Source organism: Fukomys damarensis, unplaced genomic scaffold (genome assembly GCF_012274545.1).
Source record: "Fukomys damarensis isolate Sample0158 unplaced genomic scaffold, DMR_v1.0_HiC HiC_scaffold_8, whole genome shotgun sequence".
Classification (NCBI taxonomy): Eukaryota; Metazoa; Chordata; class Mammalia; order Rodentia; family Bathyergidae; genus Fukomys; species Fukomys damarensis.
In genome coordinates, this window is record NW_022900920.1 from 193,793 (window position 1) to 217,093 (window position 23,301).

The 23,301-nt window shown below is 40.0% G+C and overlaps 1 protein-coding gene across 50 annotated transcripts in view; it reads right to left on the reverse strand.

The window, feature by feature from the left end:
* Positions 1-23,301, reverse strand: part of Sorbs1 (sorbin and SH3 domain containing 1) — a 227,199-nt gene that overhangs the window by 59,947 nt on the left and 143,951 nt on the right. For 30 of the 50 annotated variants that reach the window (XM_033761268.1, XM_033761266.1, XM_033761262.1 and 27 more), the window contains 6 exons: positions 14,673-14,842; positions 12,621-12,684; positions 10,727-10,801; positions 10,345-10,407; positions 1,324-1,368; positions 1,073-1,202 (listed from right to left, as the gene is read on the reverse strand). In XM_033761268.1, the coding sequence (XP_033617159.1) occupies positions 1,073-1,202; positions 1,324-1,368; positions 10,345-10,407; positions 10,727-10,801; positions 12,621-12,684; positions 14,673-14,842 (547 nt within the window). The remainder of the gene's footprint in view (positions 1-1,072; positions 1,203-1,323; positions 1,369-10,344; positions 10,408-10,726; positions 10,802-12,620; positions 12,685-14,672; positions 14,843-23,301) is intronic. The other 20 variants (XM_033761264.1, XM_033761261.1, XM_033761269.1 and 17 more) reach the window with 2 other exon arrangements.

Here is a 23,301-nt window from a genome sequence, read left to right on the forward strand (position 1 = left end):
ACTATTGTTATTATAACCATGTTCTTCCCTATTCCACATCCTACCCTGCTCGGTCTTTGGCCCAGATTCTTAAGCTGGCATCAAGAAATGGGTTTCAGAAGATGAATTCTTGGAAATTGTCTGCAGAAAGTTTATACATGTATATTACTACACTTTATATTTCACTTTATATTTCAATTTTGAGGTAAGGCTAAAAATTTCTTGACAGCAGGACAATGATTTGCATATACTTATATTCTTTGTAACATCTGGTTCAATCTGCATAAAATGTACTCATGAGGTTCCTAACAAATGCTCCCACAAAGGATTTCTGAGTACATCCAACCTTCCTTTCCAATCAATTATCCCATTTCTAACATAGATGCCACTTTGATATATATAGGGCTTTTTGAAGGCGTTTTGAAACTGGATGTATATTTAAAGAAATAGTCAAGTCTTTTATGTATAGATATTGGTTGGGTATGGAAAACGCATGGGACACTTGTCCAGATGATGTGGTGCAGTTGTTCCACAGGGCATTTTTATAGACAATAATGCAATGAAAGAAAACTGGGTGGTTCTGTACAGGAATTAAGACAAAACTAATGTTGTCATTAGAAGAAGTCCAAGTGTTATAACTCAGTGATACAGGTATATCAGTATACTGACATTAAGAAGTATGGCTTTATTTTAAAATTATATCCTTTACTATGAATATATAAACACAGATTTAGTATGTGCATAGAATATGAAAATACATGACAAATCTTGTAGTTGAGATTTTTCTTGTGGAAAAGCAGAAATTGATAATTACAGTTAACATCAATTAAGCCCACACAATAAGCCAGGCACACTAGGAATGTTAACATGCACTATCTGATTTTATTCTCGCAATATTCCTAACATAAACTCACACTGTTATGATCATCCCCATCTTCAGATAAGGACATTGAGACCCGGAAAGAATAAGCCACTGCTGATGGGTGACAGAGCAGGGATTCAAATTCTAAATTTCCCAATTTCTAAGAGGTCTCAATAAAGGTTGCCGAGGCACTGGCTGCCAATGACGGACAAGGGACAAGGAAGTGCTCACCTTTCTGGGCTGGATTTTAGTGAGGAGGAACGAGCTGGGAGGGGGAGCGTGGCCGACCTCTTAACTACCTTCTCACCATCAATGTAGCTCATCTCACTTTTTGAGCGAGGCACAGAAAGGGGAGATTTTGCTGGAGAAAGAAAGTGCATACAAAAGACTTTTAAAATCAGTGAAAACAAAAGCCAAAAGAGATGTTCACTCATCCATAATCTTCCCTTTCTCCCCCACAATCAGGAAACTCAGTCACTTACCTTCAGAAAAGGAATATCGAGGAGAGTACAGATCTGAATCATCATCTAGTGAACAAAAAAATATATAATTAGAAACAATGGGCTATAGAAGGAGAAGCAAAGTATATGGTTCCCACTTCCACAGTCTTGTACCGCATCCAGGCATCCAGACACACCAAGGAACCCAGTGGAAAAAGGAAGAATCAAACGCTGGAAGCTATACACCACAGCAGACCACAACGGAGAGGAGTAAGCTTTGCAGAGTCCACCTAACCCAACAAGACCAGCTGTCCAGACAGGGCATTCACAGTGCATGGTTGGTGACTGCTGCTTATCATTGGGAAATAAATGGGATCAAACGGCTGAAGATCCTCCATAAGAGAATCTCTACCAGCAAAGCTACAAGGCAGAATCCCTAGTCTGGCTGAGTAGTTGCTCACACTCAGTCTCTGGCCTTGCCTGATGAGTCCCATGGAGTCCCAATAGGCCTCATTCCTGGGCCTTTTGAGAATACGAGTAGATGGGAAGAGGGACCTAGAGGTTGTGGTTACTAGCTACCCTCCTTAGCTTTGACCTTTGTTTTACACGTTACGCTTCCAGAAACAACATCATTAATAAAAAGGTTTTGTAGCTATAGAGAGAGACTGAGAAAATCTGCATTATAATTTGTTTTGATTCCATCTCAACCTGGCTTCACAAGTGGGTGATGTGGTTTTACCATCTGCTCTGCAAAGGGACTGCTTGGGGCAAGTATCTCAATTGTGACGCCAGAACAAATCAAACTCACGTGAGTCTCTATGGTGTGAGAAGGCTTTTCAATTTTGTACCACTCATGCCTAAGTAAGATGAACACTGGGGCTCTAAAACTTGCTGAAGGGAAACAAGATCTGAACCTTTCATGGAAGCAGCTGTATTTTTTTAAACTAAAAAATTAGACCATAGTCATATGAGAACAGACGTCTAAAATGGATCTGTTCTAAAAATGCAGAAATTTAGTCACTGTATCCTTGAAAATCCTTCCAAAGCATTACTCCAAAAAGAGTGTAAAACAGATTTTCCCATTATCTGATATCTTGGTTCTCCAAATTCAGCAATAATGCTCATGGAATGAAGATTCAATTCCTTCTTTTAAAATCTGTAACAATTTTAGCAAACCACAGGATCCACCTGCAAAGACAAGTCACAGAATCTAATATGCTATATAAATGACAAAGTGCTATCAACTCCTTGTTTCTATGCAAATCATTTTAAGTTTCAGAGTATTTTATGAAATGTAAAGCTAACATTGCTATTATTTTGAGTAAAGTGGTATTCAAAGACAGCCTCTCTATCTCCCTTTTTATCCCCTCTCCTCTCCTCACTTTTATCTGTCCCAGGTCTCCCTCAGCCAACAGAAGGGACAGGCATCAGATTCCAAGTATCTTTTTACCTCCCTCTTCCTCCTGTTCCTTCCTTTTACTTTAAGGATAAGAATTAGTTAACATCAATGTTGGACAAGGCTTTAGTATTCCTTACCAACACAGCTAAGCCTTTCACTATTGTAAACTGAATGTGCAAATTTTTTTACATTAACTTATGAAAATAGAGCAGGGAAAGGATAAAATGGGGTCCAGAAATATATTTTTGTAAAGACTATTCTGAAAAATTTTGTGTTGCTAATTTTTGTTGCAGCCATTGTTTTTGAACAGGACTTGTGATTATTATACTCATAAAATGACATGATATTAAAAAAAAAACCACAAAACTAAGTCAGTTTTGATTGTGGGTACTTGACTAGAAAAAAATGGTGTCTATTCCAAATGAAAAGTTAGCTTGGTTAGAAAATAATACATTACTATTTTAAATCCAGCCTAGTATTTTAGCTCAAAACCTTGTACTGCTTTGAATTGAGGAAAAATTATTCTATCAGTTTGTGGTAAGGTGAAGGTTAATTTATAACTATTAGTTGGTCCATGAAGCTAGAAGTTATAAGATGGAAAAATAGCCCTGCTTGAGGAGTTTCAAAATATATGTGCTTTGAAAAATCAGAAGTAGGAAAGCTGAGAAAGAGGTCAACAAACTGAATGCTCGCAAAATGATTTTTTTTTATCTGGTTGTAGGTAGAAAAAGAAATCTTACCCACTCAAGCCTAACACAGGGCAGGGGTCTCTGCAACAGGGTTTTCATTTCACATAGTGTCCCTGGGATCTAACGCAGATTTTAGTCCATGGACTTTTAAGAGGACAAACTAAAGTTCAACAGACTCATCTGAACAACTTTAGCAATTAGAAAAGTTGCAAGAGATGTTAATTTATTCTTTTAATTTTTGATATCTGTCTTATAAATCTAGTGGAAGGAAATTTTACTTTACCTAATGAATAAATAGTAATAGCTCTCATTAAGTGCTCCTGTTTTTAATAACAGCTAGAATTAACTAATATCATCTTACTCAAACCTTTTAAAAACTCCTAAAGGAGTTTTACAAATAAGGAGATCAATGCCCATGGAGAGTTAGAAATTTTGCCCTCAGATGAACAAAAAGAAAGACACAAAGCAGAAATGGATTCATGATCTTTCTGATTCTATTTCCTGTGCTGTTTTTAGTGCTATGACAGAAACAACTGCTTTTATTCTTTCACCTGTTTCATGTGCCCAATCCTGGGAAAAGTGAAAGACAATTCCATTATTATTTTTATTATGGAAGAAGCAGGGAAAAGGTGTCATCCTGAAACTCTAGTGCACAGTTGGCCAGGCCAATCTCTATACCCTGATGATTTCAGCCTATTTTTCTATATCATCCCACCATGGGTGATGCGTAAGTAATTTTTATGAGTTTACACCTTCAAACTCTTAGTTCTCCTCTTGCTGGTCTCCAGTGACAATGGGTAACAACGAGTCACTTTTGCTACATCTCCCATTTTCTGCTTTTGGAAACCGTCTCCGAGTATGCTACAACTACACTGGGAAAAATGGGTATGCAGTGAAAAATACCAAGGAGTGGGCAGGTTGAGTATAAGGAACACTCACTTGATTTCTATACACAAGATATAGCCAAGAGATAAAGAGAGACAGAGAGAGATCAACTATAGCTGAGACAATAGGTGAAACATTTCTCCAGTTGTCTACAAACTAACATCAGAAAGTCTGCCCGCATTTCTCCAAGAATTCTTTCCACAAGGCCACAGCAGACTCAGTTGCTCTGGAAAGCTGTGATCCCTCCTGTTAGAGCCACATGCTATTTGTGCTCCTCAGGGAACCAAGCAGCAGACATCAAACCCTCACAACAGCATTCCAGATTTCCTCTGACAGTGATTCGGAGAAGTGTGGACACCACACAGGATTCACACAAGGTGAACAACTTACTTCAGGGTCCTGAAGGCCTCTGATGTGCTCTGATGTTCACACATCAATGATTTTTCCCACAGGCTTTGGCAATCTGTCCTTACTAACCCAATTTGGAGACAGCCAACCCCCTAAAACTGCCAGGAGCTACACGGTTGCCTTTTCAACCACAGAAACTTTAACTGAGCCTCTAAATGGCTTTCTTTGGGTCAATTGTGGGTTTTGTTGCTATTGTTTATGTGTTTAGAATTAATAAAAAATCTTAAAGATAAGTGAAGAAAATGCTGGTGACAAAAATACTATGTAATTGACCAAAATGGCATGCAAAAAAAGTTAGAATTTGCACAACTACTGCCTATATCATCTGATTTCTACTCTGTGCCCTTCTTAGGTCTTCAAACCTAAATTTTTTTCTAATATTTGGTGCCAGGGATTGAACCCAGAGTCTCTATGCATGTTAAGCACACGCTCTACCACCAGTGAGCTACAACTTCAACTCCTCCCCTGCCCCCCAACTTTTTTTTTTTTTGGATATGGGGTCTCATTTTGTTGCCAGCCTGGTCTCTTGAACTCCTTTGCTCAACTGTTCCTTTAGCCTCGGACTCCTAAGTAGCTGGGGCTACAGTTGTGTGCCATCTCACTCAGCTTTATTGGTTCATTTTTAACACAATCTTCGTCCATGCTCAGCGTAATTCTCAGGCTTTACTCCATATATTTAGGAAAAGTAAGGGAAAAAAATGAAAAAAACAGACATGTACACAAATCCAGAACAAAAGCAGTCAAGGAAAAAGAGTTGTATTTAGACATAGGTACACAAATATGGGATGAGAGAGAGGAAAAGTAAGCAAAAGAGGCAAGCAAGAAGGAGCAAGAAAACCAGGAAGTCTGGGATCTTGTAGAGCCACAAAACTGTTTTTTTCATTAATGGAAATTAACCTTAAAGATAATTAAAGACTTTAAGGGATGAGAAAAAGACCAGGGTAGAGTGTAGAGTAGCTGCAAATGACATATTCAGAAAAAAATAGAATTCTGAGGATGAGATGTGGTAGATCAGAAAAAGTCAGAAGAGAAAGTCTGGGAGGACTCCTGGGCTGGAAAGAGACTTACCATTTTAACTGCTATCAGATTCCTGGATCCTGAAGGTGGAAAGGTAGTAGCTTTTGTTTCTTAGCTACCCTACAGACCAAAGACTTCTGCACTTGCTAGATGGAGACCATCTGGGCAGCTCTCATAAGGAGAGCAAAGGTGACTGCTCCAAACTGCTCAGCCCCTCCTCTGGGCGGTACTAACCAAAATTTGAGTCAGGAGACACAAATCTTGGCCAGACTTCCTCACAATAGAATGATTTGCTTGAACTCAAGCAAAATAAGGCTATTTTTAGAAATCTTGCAAGGCTAATAGAGGATTATTTTAACTTGACTACAGAAATTTAGCCTCCTTAAATCTTTGTCTTAGTGCAAACTCATCTAGGCGTGAGGAAAGACCATAATGAGACAGACCACCACACACATCCTGGTCATGTCCAGAGATGACGTTTTGAGGGGCAGGGGGAAAGGTGGTCTCTAGAACTTTTCCTCTGCGTGGCAGGCTTTCATTCTGATGTCGTCCAAGGGGTTCTCATTGGCCACAGATCATGAAGTACCGTATCAGTTACCTGGATTTGCTGCAGATTCTGAGGCATCATGTGGAAATGAAATTGTTTTCTTGAAATCAAATGTGCCAAGTGAGCCAACATCATTTGGGCATATCCAGAGTGGAAAGACTAGCTCTTTTTAACCTGCATTCCTCAAATCTAATCCTATACCCACATTCCCAAAACTGTATCTAGGCAAGTATCTTCAACTCTTTAGGGGCTGAGGAAGAGGAACATTCTTCCTTTCTAGAAGTTCTAAATCATAGCCATGCGTCCCAATTACTCAGGGAGCTTTTCTAACTTCATGTTCCCAGACACTATCCCAGGAGACATTTGCAGCCTGAGGCAGGACTGACTTGGGAAATCAGATGCCTCCGGTGAAGTGTCAAAGAGTCTTTGGAAAGAAGGAGACAACCAAAAGCATATAGTGTATGAGGAGAGAGAAAGGAATCAGCAGAGCAGTGCAGCAAAGTAAGTAAAAATCCATGTTTGGGGTCCCCATACCCTGGGTCTGAGTCCTGGTTCTATCACTTACTGTGTGATCTTGCATATATTGCTTAATCTCCCTGAGCCTCTACTCTACACTGACGATATGAAAAGTTACCTCAAGGGATAGCTGGAAGTATACAAAGACAAGATAGCAACAGTGATGGCCCAGAGGTTTATACTGCATAAGGTAAGGCTCAATAAACAGTAGTGACATAGTCATCACAGTGGTGGTTAAAATCATTACCATCAACAAGAGAATGACTGCGAGCCCTGCAGGGGCTGCCACTACACTGCTGTCCTCACACCGAAGGCAGGCAGGGAAGGAAGAGAAGAAGGATATGTTTCTGAAGCTTCTACTTCTGCACAGCTAGTCCTTCCTCCAGTCTATTAAACAAAGGACAAGCGTTTGTAACAGAGTAGTCTCCACAATCATAAAATTATTAGAAGGAATTTCTCTTTGCTGTAATTTACAGAGGTTTATTTTTTAAAGTAATTTTAAACTACACTGATTAAAACATGATCATTCTGTTTATCTCCCAAAGATCTGGCTAGAAATTTACTTGTTCGCTATAAGTGGGAGAAAGGAAGGTTGTTAAGCCAGCATAAACAAACTTTCACATGGTCCTGGCTGTTTGATGAGAGTCAGTTTTGAGATATTTAGAAGAGTCTTTTCTAAACTGTATCAACAACCAGAATTTAGAGAGAGGCAGTAGCCCTCAGGCTAAGCTTTGGTAGGGTGATTAGAGAAAATTCTAGTTCCAGACTGAATTAAACAAAACAACAGTGGCAACAGGTTTCTCCCCCAGAGACAGACTCTGAACTACTAAAGGCCTCCCATTTCTTTCTTTTCTTCTTCTCTCCCCTCCTTTCTCTTCTCCTCTCTTTACTTTTTTGTTTGTTTGTTTTTCTTTGTTTTTGGTACGGACTGAGGACCTTGCGCTTGCCAGGCAGGCACTGTGCCTCTCCGCTATATCCCTGGCCCTCCCATTTCTTAGTAAAGCTATTTCTTAAAGCATATTAAAATTAATGTGTCTTTAATACCTTTCTTTGAAAGGCATAAAATCTTTCCTGTGTCAGAAACGGAGTACACAGAGCTAAATGTGGTGGCACATGCCTACAATCCCAGCACTCTGAGAGGCCCAGTCTGGGGCAACTTAGTGACTTAGGCTTTAGCTAAAAAAAAAAAAAAAAGCTGGAGGTTATATAGCTCAGTGCAAAGATCCTGGGGTCAATTCCACACACACACACAAAAAAAAAGGGATGTGAATTATATAGAGCCCAGGGCTACCTAGCAGGATCAGCACCACAGGCAGGGTTAAGGGGCTCAGTTGGAGCTCACAGACAACATCAAAACCATAAACCATAGATCTGGAAGTCCAGAATCTTGTGAAATTTAAAAGAGAAAGAAGTAAAAACCCAACAGTTTTTTTTACAATCATCTAGCGCCAATGTTTCCCTCATTTGTAAAAGGGCTCTGTCTAACTGAGCACATGAGTGATCTATGCCTGGATATGTCATCAGATGGGGGCGTAAGATGGAATCTATTCTATTTTTAAAGATCTCCAGGGAAGACAACTTCTTAGAAACTTGTGTTAAAGTATAATCATCTTTGTTAGTATGAATTTTTTATGTTCAACCTAATTTTTTACTTTTTCTTTCTTAAGGCCATTTCTCATTTTTTGGTTTTTGAAAATAAAAAATACAGTAACCTCTGCTTTTAAATACATATGATAAATTGCCACATCATTCTTTACTGTTTATGCCTCGAGGAAAAATAACCTCACTTTCCTCCTGTGCCAGAATTGACTTGTACCAAGAAGCAGTGATTATCATCAGCCAGGACTGCTAACTGTGGTGGCTGAAGAGACGGGAGCTCTGGGTAAGAGACCATGAAATCCTGTCTCGAGACGCACAGCCAATTTGATGAAGGAAACCATGGGTGCTGCCTGTGACAAGTTTGAGGCAATCTTCCAGTCTGATGAGAGCCACAGTTCCTCTCCACAGGACCTCTCCAAGAGGTCCTGCCTCTGCTGGTGTCCATGGGAGACGACACCTATCTTATGAGCAGTTTGGGTTTGTAAGTCCAGACGAAGCACAAATCATTTATTGCAATTAATCCAATTACCCTAAAAAAACTCCCTCACCCAATTCAGCTGTTTCTTCAGCAGTGCTTTTGGCTTAAGTCAGCACCCTTGAGACAGAAAGACTAGATAAATTCCTGTTGGTGGTAAAGAAGTCACGGATCACAATTAAGTTAACGGCATTTAGTTTTCTAAGTCTGGGTTCATCTGGTAGACTTTTCATTCAAAATAGGTCCCAGGTATGGTTGGAACCACTGACCAGGACGTATGAGACAGATCAGAAATAGACAATGGTATTTTAACTAATCCTGGCTCTAACCTATCTCATTGTGCCACCTCATAACAAGGTAAGTGGTCGGAAACAGTCTAGTGAATGACTTTATCAGTGATGAGAGGGCCACAGTAACGGCTGGCTGAACTGAGTAGAGCAGAGGAGCACTGAGATGGCGGCACTGGGGTTCCGAAAGAGAACCAAAGTTTCACTCATTACATACCTAAAGTATTACTAAGTACCTACTGTGTGCCCGCAAGGTTTTCTGTGGCCTTCTGGACCTATGCTTTCCAAGCGCCCTTGTATCTTATATAAGGGAGGAAGGACAAGGCTGAAATGGCCTTGTCCAACAACCTGCAGATGTGCATTTTTGAGGACAGAGTATATTTCCTATTTAGGGCACTGTCAGGGACAGTACATGGCATACAGCAAGTGCTCCTCACTACTGAATGAACGTAAGAGTACTCAACTGTGATCCTAGAACATTTAACAGAATTTCCTTCTCTATATTCTGCCACCCCCTTTTTTCTGGTTCACTCAACCAAAACTCAGACAATCTCTGTTACAGTGATCATTCTCAAGATACTGCTACCTAACTTTTCAGAAGCTTTTTGGACACCTGGCCTTTTTGCCCCAGAAAAAAATACCTGTTCAATACAGACATGGCTATTCTCTCAACCAGGAAAAATCCCTACCCAGCTCTTTGATGACACGTTTTCCAGTTTTCCCAAATCCTTAGTTTCAAGAGATATAATTTCCTACCATTACTGAGTCTTTTACCTCTTTGGGAATTCCTAACCAAAGAGAGACAACCTAAGCGCCTATGACAAGAGGGAATGGTAACAAGTCAACTGCACACATAGGAATGTTTCTATTGTTGAGAGCTGCCAGGTCCACCCCAACCCATCCATATTAATGACTGTGTTGCCAAGTCACTGTCCAGCCACCAACCCAGGGGACCACCCCAGATACCAGGCCCTGGATATAGGACAAGCAGCTTTCAAATCATTATAACTAAGCTATAACTAAGCCATTAATAATGCAAACTCTCAGGGAACAAAATTAAAATACCATCTGGATAGACTCTAGGGATACAGCCAGCAAGAAGTGAGACAACACCACAAAACACAAGATTAGAGGGAAGCAAATAAATGGGAGACAGCCTTCAGCCACCAGAAAAACCCCAAGATAAAAATGAAAATAACAGCACCGGTATAAAAGGAGGCACAAAATTTTCCTTTAATTACCTTCAGATTTAGGACTAGGTGTAGATGCAGGAAACTGGTATGTAGGAGTATAAGGATTGTCCTCTGTAGCAGAGAAAAGTAGTGGATTTTGAAACTACCCACCATGAAGTGGAGGACCTGGCAATTCCCAGTCGACTCTTTTGAATGATTACCTATTTTAGTGTTATTAAAGCACACAGGCATCACACTCAAAAACAGATTAATAAATTAGAAAGGACTTAGTTGTTTTAATATAGCACATCATGCACAGGAAAGAAATAAAATGTTCACTATCCAAAAACAACTACATAAAAAGTTAAAAGCCAAATCTTATGCCTATAATGGAACTCTAAGAACTAATTTAAGGCTAGGACAACAGATATACTGTCTAAATTTATGGTACCTTCAGAATTTTGCTGGATTTCAGGAAGTTCAGGGAATTTGTACGTAGGGAAATAAGGGTTTTCTTCAGGAGTGTCTAGGCAGAGGAGCAGGTTTGGAAGAGAGAATAGAGGAAGATACAAATGGAGAAAATGAACGAGAAGGATTCCACATACAATTTAGACTCCTTGAATTCTGGAACATAGTAAGCTTCACTAGATATGAAAGTAATTCAAATTGCTTTTAAAAAATCCAGTCCTTTTGCCTGAATAACTGAGACACATCGAAAGAGACAACATCATTACTTTTCTTGGACAAAGAATTAAATATAAATAGGCTCCAGAATGGGCACAAACTTTCAGGTTTTCACTTTTTATAGGCTAGAACTTAAAGTAGGATAATAAGCACTATGTGATGAAAACACTATCCTAAAATATTTTTTTTTCAATCAAAGCTTGTGTTGTGGATGTTAGAATCAAGCGAACAAGTGGAGTCTTAACTTCTCAAATACTACTGCCTCCCATTAGGGTAGGTAGTTTTGTTTAGAATCTGTAATTAATTGTGTTAATAAGTATAATTCTGCTGGTGGGGCAGAATTACCTATTTTGCACATATGCATGCACTTGTGCATTTAGCCTTCCAAAGCCAAAAAAAAATGTTGTGCACATATGCATTTAGCCTTCTAAAGCTAAATCTGAAGGTGAAAGAAGCACAGATCACTAGAGAAAACACAGTCACTTTAGGAAGTGATTGGCAGAACTGCCCCAATTCAATCACAGAGATCCAGAATTTAGCATCACCATCATGACTGAGCTCATCCACACAACTGTAACAGATTTACTCTTGCCTCAGAAATGCTAAATACCAAGCATTTCAATATTTAGTAGTAGTTTGAAGAGGGACACACTCCAACTCATTTTGAACCCAGCAGGAGCTAATTAGCAGTGATATTAGATGGCACCTGCATCTGATCAGAGAGATTGGATATTTGTGATTTAGGTGGGAACACTGACTGGAACAAACTCTCTTTACCTTCATGTGTCATCCATGCCAGGCAGCCAGACTGGATTTGGGCACAGGAAAGGATAGGATGCTTTGCCTGCAGAAGTGGTACCCGTCCCACAGTGTAGCAACATTCCTACCTACCAGCTAAATGACAGCATAGGTAGCAATGAGAGCTGGTGAGGTTGTGACCTGCTCCATGCTGGGCCACCTGCTGACAGCCCAGCAGCTCTCTAATCTGGAAGCAACCCTCTTTCAATTTGAGCAGGGTCTACTGTGTCAGCTCTTGACTGATTCTGGGGGCTATTTGCTAAGTGCTACTTCCCAGGGGGTAAAATTAGTTTCCATATGAACATAATCTGTACTATGCACTCTATTTCACAAGGCCAAGTGCGTACTCATATGGACTCTGCAACAACCTTTGGATGAAGGGAAGGAAGGTAAACAGAAAGATGCATGACTGGCCCAAGGTCATATGAGTACTTGGCAGGGAACGAATTTATGTGAAAACAGTTTTCTTGACTTCCAGCTCAGGGCTTTCTCAACTTGCTTGGCTCACAAGGAAGTCATGGGCTGACACAGGATAAACCTAAAGCTGAAAGCAGGTGGGAGATAGAGCTGCTCAGGCAGATACAGATACTAAAGTATAGGTAAGAGTGTTTGGCTCAGCCTACTGCATTTTGCAAAAGCTGGGAGGGAAGACTTGTGAGCTGATCTCCAGTTACAAAGCAGAGGCAGACACACAGGTGCATCACCACTCTGGGTCTGAAGGCACATGGCAGGGTTCAAGCAGATCAGTACCTAATGGGATCCAACTGCAGGACCCTGTCTCCTAGAGTCTAAACAAAATGACTTCAGGCCCACACCAACAGTCAATATACAGGCACTTAGCTTTGACAAGTGAAAATCAGTACCTCTGTTCAGTCTGTGGATCTGTCTAAACATGGTCTTGTACCAGTCTTTTGATCTCTCAGTATTCTGGGGAAAAAAAGGTAAAATGAAATGAAGATTTTAGCATATTTCAGAATTTCTATGACTACAACATCAAAATCAAACATGGAAATTACAACATTTTAAGTGAAAACTCAGCCACATTTGTTAAAGATAACAATTTGGAGAAAGAACAAAGAGTCAAAATTTACATCTGGCCAAAAAGACACATTTCTTGAAGAAAAATAGGCAAGGACAGACTTGAATTATGTCTTTTATTAATTTTTTTAATTTCTTTTTTAGAGAGAATTTCTCCCATAGGCAGACTACACAAATTTGAAGTAAAGACAATGAGATGCACAAAGCAAAGAATACCTGCTTAACACACTGGGCCCCCACCATTCTGGGTTATGCTGTAGACATGTATGTAAGTCACACTGCATAGGCCAGATTCAGAATGCATACATTAAAATGTAACCCATTGTACTATCCAATGCCAGAGTTTCATCCTTACAACAAAGATGGGAGGTTTTCTTCCTCTTTATTTTTAAGATAAAAAAAATAAAGAAGGTGACAGACGGGTGGTTAGATTAACTATTTTCACTCCTACTTTGCAGACGTGGATAAGAGATAGGAAATGTCAAAGTGAATTTCCCAAGGTCACAGAGATGGAGCAAAAGTGATTGGAAGGGGCCCTCATATGATAGTTAGGGTTGTCAGAACACCATCACCCAAAGTTGTACCATTTGGCGAGATTAATGTAATCCCTCAGAGTCTGTTTCCTCACTGGTATGGTTTGGAAGAATGTTCCCCAGACATCCATATTTAAAGGTCTGGTTTCTGGGGTGGCAGTATCGGGAGGTTCTGTGGACTTTTAGAAGGTGGGGGCTAGTGGGAAGTCCTTAAGTCTTTGGAGACACATCTTCAAAAAGAATAGGAGGACCCCACACGTCCTTTCTGTTTCCCAACTCATAATGAGAGAACACCCTTCTGCCATGATGTGCCACCCTCACCAGAGCCCCAATCAAGGAAGCCACTCAATTTTTGTCTTGAACCTCCAGAACCACAAGCCAAAGTAAACCTCTCTTTGTAAGTTTATTATTTCATTATAGTAATGCAAAACGGACTAATACAGTCATCTATGAAGTTGTAACAATTTTAGTATCTACTACTCACTCCAGGAAATGAGGCCTAAATGAGATAATGCACTCAGCAAATCATAGCTGTGATTGCCTTGGTAATAATTTGTTTTCCATATCATTACTTAGGACCAGGGTAGAGTTCTATTGAATCTTAGCTCATGGAAGTTTCTTTTGGCCTCTTCCAAAAAGACACAAAAAACAAGGACCCTGGACCTCACACTCCCCAGGCTGAACGACAATTCAGTTGAGTCTAGTTTCAAAAGGTGGGTTGTCCTGCATTCCTTGGGTTGTAAAGGACTGGCATGCCTAACCAGCAGAAAGAGCAGGGTATGGCTGCCATGAGACCTGCTCTATCCTATAGCCTTGGGTGGGCCAAATCCTTTCTGTCGTTCCCCTAGTATTTCCTGTCATCTTGAACGATGAGGTAGTTCCTATCCAGGGGTATCTTTTTCCTAAACCCATAAACAAGGACCCTGGACCTCACACTCCCCAGGCTGCTCTAGCTCTGGTGTAAGAATTTATGAACAGGCTCCACAAAACAAAGACCTTCCAGGGCATTCTCCCCTGAACATGCACAAGCCCAGAGTATCTCAGACATTCTGCTGCAGAGAAATTTCTTAACTCTCTTCCACTCAGATATTCTTCCTTTCCATTTCACCATGAAGTTTATCTTTCCATGAGACTAACACCACACACCCACTCGGGAAAAAGCTGCTGTCTGCCAAACCTGGAACACAGCTTCTTGGGGGGTCTGGTACTTAGGGTCTGTGCCTGTGCAAGGACCACTCTCCCAGGCCTCTACAACCCACTGATGGGATTCACATGCACTTAGAGTTGAGCCCTTGTCATGACTTGTTTAACTGATGTAAGGGCCTTCTATGTCGGCAGTCATACCCGGAGTGGAATGCCCACTTCATCCATGGACACATCGCTTAGGTCCTGTGTGCTTCTAACCACCCGCCTATTGTCATCTTTTGCTCTTTTTTCAGCAGTTCTGCTGGGTGATGTGTGTTTTTCCTGGGTTGGTGATGAGTCCTCACCCACTCTTCTTTCTGAGACAGGATCTGGAAATGAAAAGCACTTGTTATCAGAAGCACTTCTAATAGCTCCAAAGCAAAACACTCCCCAACAGTCCAGCTAGGGGAAAGTGTGTTTCCTGACTCCCAAATGGAACTAGGGTCACATAAGGCAGAGAGGCAGAGTACAGCCCTTGGGCCGGCCGTCTGTTTTTGTAATTAAAGTTTAATTGGAACACAGCCATGCCAGTTCATTTATACATTATTTATGGATGACTTTGTGCTATCATGGCTAAGCTAAGCAGCTATGACTATACTGCCTGCAAAACCTAAAATATTTATTATCTGGCCCTTTAAAAATATTTCCCAACAACGTGTTTTGCAGAGATACAGAATTGTGCTCTGGACATTCAAGTAGTCCTGACAATTCTAGAAATTAAAGGAGCAGGTAGGACCACAAAGAGGTAGCTAAAAAGTACTGGGAAGTTTGCATTTCATCTTAGGGAAGTCAATTTTTCTCACCTAAAAGTGGGTATAACATTTCCATTGACAAGCTCTCAGCAACATAATAATAGAACTTATTAAGATAAATTAAGCCAAAGTACTCAGGAAGCTATACAATGTTAAGTACAGCTAGTTTATTTAATTTGGTTCAACATCAGAATTTATAGAGTGCTAATAAACACACAGTGTGGCCTGCAGATCATACAATTATTTATTATACTCTATTATTCCAAGCTATGTCATTCATTTATTGGAGAGACATATACTAGGCACCAGCCTGTGCTATGAATTGTACTGTCCTGGGGACAAAAGGGCGAACATCTCAGAATCCTTGGACTTCAGGGAATTTAAAGTCTAGTGGGTAGAAAGCACTAGCAAGTCACCAATGAGAATGAAGGAGGATAAGGTCTGAAGAGGAGTCAGCATTGAACTCAGCTAAAAAATTAGGTTTAGGGCCAATTTGTCTGAGAAAGCAACCAGGTGAATAGGAAGTAGAAAGAACTCTCACAGAGGGAACCACATAGGCAAGTGTTCAGGTGCCTTTGAGCTGCTCTGAGCTTACTGTATACTAGGCACTGCACCAAACTCTCTGTGTAGATTGCCTCATTTCATCCTCCCAATAAGTTTATGAGGAAGAAACTATTATCACCTGTTATGATTTGTGTTAGATGTCCCCCCAAAGCCTCATGTAGATGAGGTGGGACTTTCTTTTTTCAAAGGTAGTCATCTGGAATGTGTGATACTGGGGTTAAGGGAGTGTGATTACTAAACCACTACATATGAGTGATTAGTTTGGCACTGCCCTAATCCCAGTAGTCTGAGTAAGATAAAAGGGGCAGAAAGGGCTAAAGGTGTAGGGAAAATGGGAAGGATAGGGGAAAGGTAATAAGGGAAAAGGAAAAAATATGAGAAAATGAAAAGATGGAAATGAAGTGTTTGTAAATGGGGAGGGGAGTGGGGGTGAAGGGAGGTCACAGACAAGGGGAAAAAATGAGAACCAAGACTTGACATGTAGAGGTACAAGATCCCAATAATGAATGTAATTGTACTATACCTAAATGTAGTCTGAGTAAGATAAAAGGGGCAGAAAGGGCTAAAGGTGTAGGGAAAATGGGAAGGATAGGGGAAAGGTAATAAGGGAAAAGGAAAAAATATGAGAAAATGAAAAGATGGAAATGAAGTGTTTGTAAATGGGGAGGGGAGTGGGGGTGAAGGGAGGTCACAGACAAGGGGAAAAAATGAGAACCAAGACTTGACATGTAGAGGTACAAGATCCCAATAATGAATGTAATTGTACTGTATACCTAAATGTACCAATAAACTCAATTTTAAAGGGGGGCGCAGAAAGACGCTGTTAAACTCTCTTGTCGTTTTCCCTATCTTGTGTGTGCCACGTTGTCTCCTCTGTGATGCACGTTTGCCTTCCCTGCCTTGGAGTCAGCAGTTTATGGACTGAACCTCTATGAACTGTAAACCAAATAAACCCCCTCCCCTCTAACTTTGGGTGTCTAGTATTTTGTCTCAGCAATGACAGAAAAGTAACTGATACATCCCCTGTCCATTATAAATAGTTAAGTGGATCAACACACAGAGATGTTAAAATTCCTTGCTTAAAGTCATGCAGCCAGCACCCAGCCTAATTCACACTGCTTAGGAAAGGGAGCTAAGTTAGAGAAGTGAGGAAGAGATGGTGGTTTCCAAGTGGACCACAGTAACTTTGAGAAAACAAAGAAATCCTCAGGTAGAAAATCCTAGAGACCCTAGGAGAAATATGGAAGGGGCCTAGTTTAGACACCTTGGCAGGAGCACAATTTTGGCACCATCAGCACAAAAGTGATGGCAAATGTGAAGGCCACGTCAGAATCCAAGGGGTGAGGGAGACGAGAATAGAGGGAAGGCTGAAGACATGCACTGAAGGATGTTACAGATATAGGCCGAAAAGAATTTGCAACAGGCAGATCCTGGGAAGCAAAGGTGTGGTCCAGAGGGGCACAGCTGCAGGCAGATCGCAGCCAGGGCTCCACCCCAAACCCAGAGGCTCAGGAACACCTGCCCAGCCAAAGGCCCACCCAGAAAAGAGCTGCACCAGCCCACAAACTTCAGCCAGAGGCCTGCCCCATAGCACCAGTGAGTGCACACAGATTCCCCGAACCCAGAGGCTTCTGCACATTGGGCGAAGCCAAAGGCCCACCCAGAAAAGAACTGCACAGGCACACAAGCTTCAGCCAGAGGACCACCCCATAGCATTGGCCACAGCCGAGGGCCCACCTGGCAAAGAACTGCATAGGCATACAAGCAACAGCCAGAGGCTTGCCTCGATACGATACCATTAATAAGTGCGCAGAGACCCTAGCCAGAAGCCTGCTCAGACAACAGGAACTGGGATGCACAGTCCCCAGTGAAAGGCCCCCCAGACAACATCTACACAGAGGCCCCAGCAAGAGGCACACCTAGATACCATCCCAAGTGTGCACAGGTCCCAGCCAGAAGCCTGCTCAGGCAAGACATAAGCTCAGGGGCCCAGAAGGCCACCACTGTGAACCCAGGAAATGGTGTACTGGTGAGCAGCAAAGACCACTCAGTGGCTTGCTGAAAACTGAAGGCCACTGGGTGAGCAAAAATTTGCCTCAACAAAGGCACAGCAGGCTGGGATTGAAATGAGAAGACACGTAAATAAGTTCCCAAACCAGACTTCCAGATCTAAATTGTCTTAGGGCCTGAAATAGCCAATCAGGATGTAACAAACTGGGGGGGCGGGGTCTTTGCACCACACTAATAAAAAGCGCCAGGAACAAAGGGCCAACGGGTAAAATACTTTCATAACAAAGAGCATCTTAGAAATCTCATGAATACCAAACCAGCACTTCATAAAACTTTAAACAAAATACAACCAAGATCACAACCCCAGGAAGCCCAGAAGAATGAATCCACCAGGCATGACAATAAATTAAACAGGAAGGGAGAGAATCCAACAAAAATTAAAAGCCATGACATGGATAAGTCAATACATATCAATTATAACCACCAATGTTAATGGTCTCAATTCACCAATCCAAAGAAACAGACTGGCAGAATGGGTCAAGAAGCAAGATCCAACAATATGCTACATACAAGAAACCCACTTGATCGAAAAAGAAACTCAAAGAATGAAAGTTCAAGGGTGGAAAACAACGCTCCATCTGACAGGAACCCCCAAAAAAGCAAGAATAGCTATCATTTTTGCAGATCAAGTGGATTTCAAACCAACAATGATTAAGAGAGACAAAGAAGGACACTACATCCTTATAAAGGGAACAATCCAAAAGGAAGAGATGACAATCATAAATATATATGCACCAAACACTGGTGCTCCCAACTATATAAAACAAATAATAATGGACATGAAAAATCAAACAAGCAGTAACACAATAGTAATCAGGAACCTCAATACCCCACTGTCACAAATAGATAGATCAACTAGACAGATAAACAAGAAAATACTAGAACTCAATCAAACTCTTGAACAAATGAACTTAACAGATGTTTATGGAGTGTTTCACCCCACAAAATCAGAATACACATTCCTTTCAGCTGCACATGGGCTGTTCTCCTAAACAGACCACACACATTCACCATAGAACATATCTAAGTAAGTGCAAAGGAATTGAAGTGATCCACTGTATATTATCACACCATAGTGTGATGGAATTGGAGATCAATAGCAAAAAAAAAAACCAGCAAGAATTTCATAAACATATGGAAATTGAACAACACACTTCTGAATAACCAATGGGTCACAGAGGATATTAAAGAAGAAATCAAACAATTTCTACAGTTAAATGACAATTACAATACAACATATCAGAATCTGTGGGACACAATGAAAGCAGTCTTATGAGGGAAATTCATAGCTGAATATGCATATTAGGAAAAGAGAGCGAGCACAATTAACCTGATGCTGAACCTCAAGTTTCTAGAAAAAGAAGAGCAGGACAAACCTCAAACAAGGGAGGAAATTATAAAGATCAGAGCAGAACTCAATGCAATAAAGACTAAGAGAGTGATACAAAAAAAAAAAAAATCAAAGAAGCCAAGAGTTGGTTCTTTGAAAGAATAAACAAGTTTAACAAAGCCTTAGCCAATCTTATCAAAAAGAAAAAGCCAAATCCATGCAATTAGGAATGAAATGGGTGAATTTTCCAGCAGAAATGCAGAGAATCATCAATACCTACTTCAAGAAACTATATGCCAGTAAGATGAAAAATACAGAAGAAATTGGCAGATTCACAGATACATATGAATTAACGAAGTTGAACAAAGAGGACCTAAAAGTTCTAAACAACCCAATATCAATCAATAAAATTAAAAACGTAATTAAAAAGTTATCAACTAAAATCCCAAGCCCTAATGGCTTCACTGCTGAATTCTATAAGACATTTAAAGAGGAACTACTGCCACTACTATTTAAACTCTTCAGTGAAATTTGAAAGGGAAGCAATACTGCCAAATTCATTCCCGGAAGCAAGCATCAGCTTGATCCCCAAAGCAGAGAAAGACCGAATCAGAAAAGAGAATTATAGGCCAATCTCACTAATGAACATAGATGCAAAAATCCTTTATAAGATACTGGAAAATAGAATGCAGAAGATCACCAAGAAGATCATATACCCTTGACCAAGTGGGATTCATCCCAGGGATACCGGGATGGTTCAACATACACAAATCAATAAATGTAATACACTATATTAATAGAGCTAAGAACAAAAACTATATGATTATTTCAATAGATGCAGAAAAAGCATTCAACACAATCTAATACACATTCATGATAAAAATGATACAGAAAAATGGAATAGACGGTCTCTACCTTAATTTGATAAAAGCCATCTATGCAAAACCAATAGCCAATATCACACTAAACAGTCAAAAAGTGAAATTCTTCACACTAAAATCAGGAACAAGTCAAGGATGTCCACTATCACCACCCCTGTTAAATATATTTTTGGAAACAGCCACAGCAATTAGACAAGAGAAAGAAACAAAACGAATAACAATAGGAAAGCAAGAAGTCAAATTGTCATTATTTGCAGATGATATGATACTTTATATAGAAGACCTCAAGAAGACCAGTAAAAGTCTTCTAGACTTAATAACCAAATTCAGTAAAGTAGCTTGATGCAAGGTCAACACACAAAAATCAATAGCTTTCCTGTACACAAAAAACAGACTCACTGTGAGAGAAATGGGGCAAACAATTCCTTTCACAATAACATCCAAAAAATTGAAATACCTAGGAATCAACCTAAAAAAGAAATCAAACACCTCTAATCTGAAAACTACAGCACTCTGAAAAAGAGACTGAAAGTGATATTAGAAAATGAAAAGACATCCCTTGTTTCTGGGTAGGAAGAATCAACATAGTAAAAATAGCCATACTTCCAAAACTGCTACATAGAATCAATACAATCCAGATTGAAATTATAGGAGCATACTTCACAGATCTTGAGAAAACAATCCAAAAATTCATTTGGAACAAGAAGAGACCTAGAATAGTAAAAGCAATTTTAGGCAATAGAGAAAGTAGAGGGTATCACAATCGCCAACTTGAATCTACAGTAGAAAGTTACTGTGATAAAAACTGTGGTACTGGCAAAGAAACAGACCTGAGGACCAGTGGAACAGATTACAAGATGCAGAAACAACTCCAGACACATTCAGCCACCTCATCTTTGACAAAGAAGCCAAACACCCTCAATGGAGGAAAGATAGCCTTTTTAATAAATGGTGCTGGAAAAAACTGGGTTTCAACTTGCCAAAGATTAAAACTAGACTCCTATCTATCACCATGCACTAAACTAAAATTGAAATGGATTAAAGATCTAAATATTAAAACAGAAACACTAAACTGGCTGGAAGAGAGGTTAGTTAGGTAGAACTCTTGAAGACTGACATAGGAAAAGATTTTATAAACAAAACCTCAGTTGCCCATGAACTAGCACAAAGAATCAACAAGTGGGATCTCTTCTTATTAAAAAGCTTCTTCACAGCAAGAGAAACCAACAACAGTGTGAAGAGAGAACACATAATGTGGGGAAAAAATTTTTACCAGCTGTTCCTCAGAAAAAGGTCTACTATGTACAATATATAAAGAACTTATAAAAAAAATCTGAGCTCCCAAATCCAAAAATGGGCATCTGAAATGAACTTACATTTTTCACACAAAGAAGTAGAAATAACAAATAAACATTTGAAAAAATGTTCAACATCATTGGTCATTCAAGAGGTGCAGATGAAAACAATGCTAGATTCTATCTCACCCCAGAAAGAATGGCTGCTCTCATGAAATCAACCACTAACAAACACTGGCTGGGCTGTGTGGAAAGAGGAACCCTGCTCCACTACTGGTAGGAGTGCAGACTGGTGCAACCACAGTGGAAATCATTATGGAGATACCTCAAAGAACTATGACTGGAAGTCCCATTTGACCCATCTATTTGCCTGCTGGGTATCTTCTGCAAAGAATCATACCACAAATATATATATGTGCACCCATGTTCATAGCAGCACAATTTGTAATAGCTAAAACTTGGAAGTAGTCCAATTGCCCATCAACTGGAGACTGGATAAAGAAACTGGAGGTGGGGGGATAAAAAAATAAAATGGAGTACTACTCAGCCACAAAGAATGAGAAATTAGAGTCATTTATAGCTAAATGTTTACACATTGAGATGCTACTCTTAAATGAAATAAAAACGACATGTGTAAATATCGAATGTTTTCTTTTGGGTGAGAAACTGAAAGTGTAAATAAGGACTAAAAGGTATAATAGCTAATGTGAAATAGAAAGAAAAGGAGAAGGGAAAATGGAAAGGGTAGGGGAAAGGAAAGAAGGGAATGGAATATGAGAAAATAAAAAAATAGAAATAAAGTCTTTGTAGATAGGGAGGGAGGGATTGAAGGGAGGACAGGAAAAAAATAAGAACCAAGATGGATTATGTAAAGGTGCAAATTTCCAATGATGAGTGTCATTTTATTGTATATCTTAAATGTACCAATAAAATTAATTTAAAAAAGAAGAATTTGCAACAGATGTGGAAGTTGTCGTCCAAAGGATTAAGAAAGCAGTCAGGAAGTACAAGAAGGTGCCATGAAAGTAGACAAGACAGAATTCCAAGATGTAGATGGGTGAACATGTAAAAAATTAATAATAATAAACTCCCATGCAAAAATGGAAACAGAAGAGGAGGCATTAGATTAGGCAAGAGGAAAATTACAGGAACCCTCAGAACAGTTTCAGGAGGACAGGTGCCAGAGAGCAGGAAAAAGGATCAAGGTAAAAACAGAAAGTAGGGATTTAATTGAGCACAGACAAAAAAGCATTTTGGATAACTGTAGAGGTCAAAAAAGTTTAAGCCTGGGGAACCCAAAGTCCTATCAGTAAAGCCCATGAGGAGAGAATGAAGGACATAGACATATGCTGTCAACTAGTTAAGCGCTCACTGATTGAGGAGAGGTGCAGAGTGCAGGATGGAGGACTATAGACGTGGTACTTCTGTTCATGAACTTAATTCTTTCCATGATTCTGGTCAAAAAAATAATAATTGGACAAGAACCAAATCAAATTCTATGGTTAGGTTCAATGTTGACTTTATAGGGAAATTTGATTTGGTTCTCCTGGAATTCAGCTTGTGATCAGAATCATGGAAAGAATTAAGTTTGTGAACTGAGGTACCACTGTACTTTGGCAAAAAAAAGAAGGATCTGAGAGTCCATGAAAAGTTGTGGCAGAGTCAAATGTGTGTGGAGAGGAGGCTGGGGAAATTGGGGAACATTGAAGTCAGCATGCTGAGGTTTTACTATTTTCAGTCTTCTCAACAGGGTGGTATTTGCCCTGATTTCAGACAAACTTCTGAAACTTTTGCTCCATCTGGGCATGAGGGCAGAATGATTTCTAAATATTCTATGTGCAATGCAGGGAGTGCTTCAGAAGACCTAATTCCTGGCACCATCACCATATACTTTAA